The sequence below is a fragment of the Kryptolebias marmoratus genome, linkage group LG1 (genome assembly GCF_001649575.2).
Source record: "Kryptolebias marmoratus isolate JLee-2015 linkage group LG1, ASM164957v2, whole genome shotgun sequence".
Classification (NCBI taxonomy): Eukaryota; Metazoa; Chordata; class Actinopteri; order Cyprinodontiformes; family Rivulidae; genus Kryptolebias; species Kryptolebias marmoratus.
In genome coordinates, this window is record NC_051430.1 from 33,117,645 (window position 1) to 33,125,169 (window position 7,525).

The window sequence follows — 7,525 nt, forward strand, 5'->3', positions numbered from 1 at the left end:
AGGAGAGGTGCGCCCTGAACGGTCCTATCTCTTGTACTGAAGAGGAGCTACTGCGCATGTGCAACTTTTAACGAGAGTCTACAAACAAAGATTTTTGTGCCCCGGGGCGGAAATACGTCACCAATCAGACAACGTCGAAGAACGAAACAACTTTACTGATCATTAACTATAAAATATTTATCTTTAACAACTAAAAATATATATACATATATTTCGAAATATTTTTATTTTACTTTTTTTTTCTTATTCAAGGTAATGTGAGTGGTGGGGAGGCGCCCTTGCGCCCTCTATTGGCCAGCTGCCACTGATTTAGAAGATGAAATGTGACCTCTGCTCTGTGTGTTGTAGTTCGACATTGATAAGGAGGCCGGTGAGAGGCAGATCTACCACCGGTACTGCCTTGAGCGAGCAGCGGTGCACTGCGCTCACGTCTTCACCACAGTCTCCCAGATCACTGCCGTGGAGGCCAACCACATGCTGCACAGGAAACCAGGTGGAGACTTTTTCTGCTGACCTCACACACACATAAAGATGTTTGCAAACACTCATCGTGGGTACAAATGACTTATTCATTTAGGCTTTTAATGACGAAGAAGATTACATGTCACTTAGCAAGCCGCACCTGGACTGGAAGCTTTTTGTATCTGTCAAGTTTCTGGAAGAATTCTGGCTGATATTTGACCACTCGTCTTGGTTGAATTGGTAAACTTTATTTTAAATTGGTTGGTTTTCTGGCACAGACCTGGATTTCAAGCAAAGTTTTCAAGATTTTTAGTTGGGTTGTGGTCTGGGTTTTAGGAAGGCCATTGCAGAAGCTTAATGCTATCCTGCCTTATCCAATCAGAAACCAGTTCTGATGTGCGTTCGGGATCATTGACCCAATTGTGTCCAAGTTTCCACTGCCTATCTGTTGATCTGGGAGAAAGCTGTAGATTTTGGACCTACTTCTTCATTATTTTAGCCCCTTTGTGCCAAAGCATGATGTTACCACTCCCGTGCTTGGAAGTCGGTACAGTGTTGTTAGGTCTTAAAACCTCACCTCAACTCTTCCAAACATACTTTTTTGTCATTGTGGCCAAACAGCTTTGTTTCGAGGAGACATCATACAATGATAATGATAATGATATCATAATTTATCATAATTCTGACATTATACATTATACTTAAATAACTTTTCCCATGGCTATTGTTCTGCAGATGTACCCACCCTCCCCTTTCTCCATTCATCCATCCATCCAATTTTTTTTTAAATCTAGTTCTCTTTTCTGGGTCAGGGGGAGCTGGTGCCTATCTCCAACAGGGTAAATTCTGGACACATTGCAAGTCCATCGCAGGGACACATAGAGACAAATGAGACAAACAACCATTCATGCTCTCACTCACATCTAGGGACAATTTAGAGTTGCCAGTTAATGTAACATGCATGTTTTTAGTGTAAACCCATGTATAGGGAGAACATGCAAACTGCACCCAGAAAGGCCCCAGGTTGGGAGGCTAACTACTGTATCGCCTCCCCTTCCTGTTTCCTCCAAAATAAAATACTTTTTCAATCTTACCTGTTTCCTGTATGGATGTTTTCAGTCTTGGTAAAGTCAAACACTGTGAAGCTTAAATATCACAACTCTTCTTTAAACTTTTTAGCAACTTTATCCCTGACTTGTCTGGTGTATTCATTGGTCTTCATGATGCCATTTGATCACTGATGTTCTGTAACAAACTTTTAAGGTCTTCACAAAACAGCTGGATTATAACTTCGATTAATTTACACACACATGGACTCTATTTACAAAGTAGGTGACTTCTGAAGGCAATTGGTTGTAATGGATTTTAGTAATACATGCCATACATTTCAGATTTTATATGAAAACCATGTATCATTTTCCTTCCACTTCATTGTTTATGTTGGTCTATGACATAAAATCCCAGCAAAATACTTAGAAGTTTGTTGTTGTACGCTGACAAAATGTGGAAAAGTTCAAAGGGTGTGAAGACTTATTCAAGGCAATGTATGGATATATTTGAGCTTATATAAATGATTTTAACCCTGTGTAGATCAAAGAAAATCCACAGTAGTGTATGAATGGGTCACTGACTGATTGTAGTGGGAAGTGCTTTGGGGTCCTTGGACTAGATAAAGCCCCATACAAGTGCAGGCCACCCTGGAAAAGAACAGTTCAAATAAACCTTTAAATTAAGGTGACATTCATGCCCATGATGAGAGGATGAAAACTTTTGACTGAAACTATAAGGATTGTTCTTCAAAATCATGTGGCTCATGATTACAAAAAGACTAAAACCAAAGATCCAGTCTGAGTCTTGAGCTTTTCTTTCTCCCCATAACGAGGTAAAACTCAACCCAGTTCTGTTAAACTCTGTTTTTGTCATTTTGGCTCAGATGTGGTGACACCAAATGGACTGAATGTGAAGAAGTTCTCCGCCATGCACGAATTTCAGAACATGCACTCCACCAACAAGGTCCGGATCCAGGAATTTGTCAGAGGACATTTCTATGGGTAGGAGTGCTGGATAAATAGTCCTAAGCTGACTCAACTCCATCAGACTGAGTTAGCTTGTTGTTGGAAGAAATACTGACTCAGCTGATGACCTTTTTATCCTGGCAGGCATCTTGACTTCAGCTTGGATAAAACTCTGTTCTTCTTCATTGCTGGACGGTACGAGTTCTCCAACAAGGGAGCTGATATTTTCCTGGAATCACTGTCCAGACTCAACTACTTACTGCGTGTGAGAGCCCTCACTTCTGTGTATTCCTCATCACATGCTCAAGAGCTAAAATGACCAAACTCAAACAAGTTTTTTTCGCAGGTTCATAAAAATGATATGACAGTGGTGGTTTTCTTCATCATGCCGGCTAAAACGAACAACTTCAATGTGGAGTCACTGAAGGGGCAAGCAGTTCGCAAACAGCTGTGGTACGAACTCTACTCAAAAAAAAATGTCAGTTAGGTTGCAATACATAATACAGGCCAGTACTTAATGGTTACATACCTGATACTTACCCTGTATGTACCTTGTAAGTAAACAAAACATACCAGATACACCTTTTTAAGTACCCAGTAAGGTATGCACCCTGTAAGTACCATGTGAGTACATGGAGTGTACAAAAAATACTCTGTAAGTTCCCAATAAATATCAGGTATGCATGCTGTAAGTACTTTGTAAGTAACAGCTATGAACCCTTTAAATGACCAAGTATTTTTATAAGTAGTTTAAAACAAATTTTGCTCATAAATACTGTCCGTTGCATAACAATACATCATACAACCTTACTGGGTACGTACCTAGTACTTTTGGGATACGTACTTTGCACTTACAGGGTACATACCTGTTACTTACAGGGTACTAACAAGGCACGTACCCTGTAAGTACTCTAGAAGTACTGGGCTGTTAATGAATTACTACCGTCAGGTATTACAGATTAAAATAAAGCAGTCTGTGGATTTCCCATTTTTCCCATTATACAACACACACACTTGTATTGAGTAGGTACTTCCTGAGTACTTACAGGGTACATACCTTGTTAGTACCTTTTAAGTAACAGATATGTTACCTACATGGAGCTCACACAATGACAGAACACTGAATGAATGGAGGCTGATGAGTAGAGTAGCAACTGGGAATTAATACTGACAGGAAACAGATGTAGATGAGTGTGACAGGCTAACTTAGAAAAAGTACTGACTGAGGAAGAAAGTGGCTGATGGCAACATAGGAAACACAGGGAGACACTGGGAACAACACAAAATAAACCTCAACAGAGAAAACTAAAGACTAAAAAACACTGCTCCAACAGAACTAGGACTCACCAGATAAAAGTCTGCCCCTGCAGATGATTCATGTTATTTGCTGAGATAAGTCCACATATGTCCATTACTAGTCTTGATTCAGAAAAGTTGGGTTATTTCTAGTATTTAGTACTTAATGTCTAAAGGTAATATGTTCTGATTTTCACTTGTTTCTCACAGGGATACAGCTCAAACTGTGAAAGAAAAGTTTGGTAAAAAGCTCTATGACGCGCTGTTGAAGTAAGTCTGTGGACTCTGAATAAACCAAAAACATCTGAAAATGTAAATGATCTCTGGTGTTCACTGTATACCGGTTGCTGCCATTTGTCCTCAGAGGGCAAATCCCAGATATGAACGCCATCCTGGATCGAGATGACTTCACCATCATGAAGAGAGCCATCTATGCTACGCAGGTTGGAGCTTCCTCCTTTGATTTTAGCTCTTTTTGAAGAAAGGTTTAGTGCCTGCTGCCTTTCATGACAAGCTTTTATACTGAGATCAGCCTATGTTGTGAAGCTGAATCTGTTTTGGTCAAACCTTAAAAATAACATGCATCATCTCGGTCAATATCACAAGATCTTGGTTAAATACAGCGTATGACAACACAGGAACTCAGGGATACAGACTTATTTAATGAGTGCTAAGACTATAAAAGTGTCATGATTGCATTCACACTGAAGAAGGATTTCTAACTTTGATGTAATACAAATATGTTCTAATGGGTCATACAGATTGTGGAGAGCATAGCAATGTATTCATCTAAAGCATGCAACTGACTAATCCATGTTAATAAATTAGCTAATGATTCCCTTCATACAATCTGCTTCTCACATCATGTTATCTGTTTTTGTTTCCTGAGTTTGTTTCATTTTCCTCCTTCTCAACCCCTGACTCAGAGGCATGGTCTTCCTCCTGTGACCACTCACAACATGCTAGATGACTCCACAGATCCCATCCTGTCCAGCGTCAGACGCATCGGCCTCTTCAACTCAAGGAATGACCGTGTCAAGGTAGACGAGATATCCTTTATGTTTACTTCAGCCACAGCCTTTCACGAGCCTAAACGTTTCCAGACAGAAACCCATAGGAGCTTGAATCGGTCTTAGATCTAAGTTAAGGTTAGGTCTATTCTGCCACAGATAATCTTTTTTGTCAGCTACATGAGAGCAACTCATCACTTTATGAGAGAAGACAGTTGTGTTATTTATTAGCTTGACTGTAACTTCACAAACAATTTCTTAGATTGACATTTTGTTGAAATCTGATTTAAATTTGATACTAAAGTTATTTTGAATGTAGTCTCAGTGTATTTTTTGAGCAAACCATTATTTATTTCAGCAATACAATTTTTTTTTAATCCATCCATCTATATAGCACTTTTATAGAAGATGCCAAGTCATTTCTAGGGTTTTGTATGGTCCCTTGAGTAAGTTCTGGGTTTTTCAGCTTATATCTGGGATCTCAGCAAATGAAACTAAAGGCGGCTGGACTTACTTTTGATTTCTTGGTTTACTTCTTTTTCCAGGATTTTACTCATATCAGAACTGATATGTGCAAAGTTTCAAGTTTATAAATTGTTGTTCAGCTGTTCATTTTCTAAGTTGGTACAAAAGTGTCATTAAGGTCATTGTTAGCCTGATCAGCATGTGAGATGTTTCCAAAAGAAAAACAAAGTGCAGTACCTTTTGATTACCTCCGCCAAGGAGGTGATGTCACAGTTTCTCTGTTCCTGACACGCCTCCTGGTTTCATGTCACAGCAATCAGCCTGATCGTGTCCACCTGTTCCTGGCCCTACTTAAGCTCACTCCCCACAGCTCTCCAGGGCCAGATTATTGAACGGTTCGCCAATTAGATGTCCAGCGTCAAAGCCCATGCCTGACCCTCGACTCTCGATCCTTGCCTGAGACTGCTTCTGACTCTGACCCCTCGCTTCCGACCTCGTTTCTGCTCTCTGGACTTCGCCTTCTGGTTTGTAGCGATTTGGCTTCCCGGCTTTGACCCTTCGCCTGTTTCTGGACTCTCTCGTTAGCCTCCTCCCCTCTCCGCAAGACCTCCCATTTTTCTGCCCACTATCCCCGGTGGTCTTACCTGCCTGGAGATCTCTCCTGTTGCACGAAGAGCATGCCGATCTGGGAGCTAGCATCTCTCTTAGCGACTTAGTGACAATAAAAACTTTAAAACTTCGTTGGTGTCTGTCAGGTGATGTTTTTGGTAGCGTCTGTCAAGGCAGGACCAACTTCTCTCTGTAAAACATAAATTTATTATAACTCACACATAAATCATCTGCTCTGCATCAAATATTTGATCACAGTCTGGTCCTCAACACATCTACAGTACATCTCAAAATTCCCCCATGGCCTTAGCCCCACCCACTGACAAGAAGTTATGTTTTACTTACGACCTCAAATTTTGATGTTTTGCCACAAAACAGCAAAAATTTATATTTCTTACATTTGAAAGTCTTGATGAGGGTTCTTCAATACATATATGTATTCCACAGTATATGATACACTGTAAAATTTACTGTCCTTGCCAATCATTTGCCACCAAACAGGAAGCTACTAAATTCCAGAGGCATGGTTTGAACTCTTCTGAATTTGTCATGTTTGAACAGAGTCCTGGACAGAAAAGAACATGCCCGAATGCCAATGATTTGCCCCCATACAAGAAGTAATGAGAACTCACACATACGACAGAGTCAAATTCCCGATGAATGACCAGTATTTATGGGGCACATCGGAGGCATCGAGGGGTTCAGTGTCTTGCCCAGGGACTCTTCAACATGTGACTCCTGCCAGGAATCAAACCTTCAACCTCGAATTCCCTCATTGGAAGACTTCTCTAACCACTGAGCCACAGCTGCTGACCTAATATTTGCATGTCCATTATGTGTCCTGACCTAGATATATCGTATGTTACATTCAAGGCTTATACTGTAAACAGAGCTAGCTACCTCTTACACATATGTATCTATTAACATGTCAGATGTATTTGCTTGGAGGTGGTGGTGCTTATTGCCTGTGTCGGTGTGCGAGGGCTGTTCAGTGCTGCTTGCAGCTTTAATTGATTGGCATATCTGTTTTCATGTATCCTCCCAGGTCATCTTCCACCCTGAGTTTCTCTCCTCCACCAGCCCTCTGTTGCCCATGGACTACGAGGACTTTGTCCGCGGCTGTAACCTCGGCGTGTTTCCTTCCTACTATGAACCATGGGGTTACACACCTGGTAACCTTTGACTATCACACTGTCGTAAACACAAATCCTAAACCTGATCCTGCAAAAAAAAAGCTAAGATAGCTGAGCATTTTGTACAAGTTACATTATGTTGTAAGACAACAAATATGACTTCATGACACTTGTGAGACAGATCTAATATGTTGCCTTAAAGAAGACAGTATCTGTTAGATTTTCATAAATGGACACATTTCCCTGATGACTGGATGACAAAAAACATGTTTTGGTCAAAAAAAAAACAAAGCATAGGGACAATGAAACATCGTTTTGTTCAATAAACCTGTTTTTTGGGTGTGTAGAGGGACCCATCAGATTACTCCACCTAGTGCTGGGCGATCTAACGATCCACATCGTGGGGACGATAGAAAAGTGTCTATCGTGATATATTTTCTTCTATCGTTTCTATCATAATTGTATCAATGATTCATGTAAATATTTCATAACGTAGGCTACGACGAATGTATTAGTGTTGTCACTTTGCATACAT

At 40.5% G+C, this 7,525-nt stretch overlaps 1 protein-coding gene across 1 annotated transcript in view; it reads left to right on the forward strand.

Annotated features, from left to right (window-relative positions):
• gys2 (glycogen synthase 2) overlaps nt 1-7,525 on the forward strand; it is a 25,741-nt gene that overhangs the window by 14,725 nt on the left and 3,491 nt on the right. The window contains exons 5-12 of the mRNA XM_017426269.3: nt 349-493; nt 2,396-2,513; nt 2,622-2,742; nt 2,824-2,930; nt 3,984-4,043; nt 4,138-4,216; nt 4,700-4,813; nt 6,903-7,029. Coding sequence (XP_017281758.1) covers nt 349-493; nt 2,396-2,513; nt 2,622-2,742; nt 2,824-2,930; nt 3,984-4,043; nt 4,138-4,216; nt 4,700-4,813; nt 6,903-7,029 — 871 coding nt within the window. The remainder of the gene's footprint in view (nt 1-348; nt 494-2,395; nt 2,514-2,621; nt 2,743-2,823; nt 2,931-3,983; nt 4,044-4,137; nt 4,217-4,699; nt 4,814-6,902; nt 7,030-7,525) is intronic.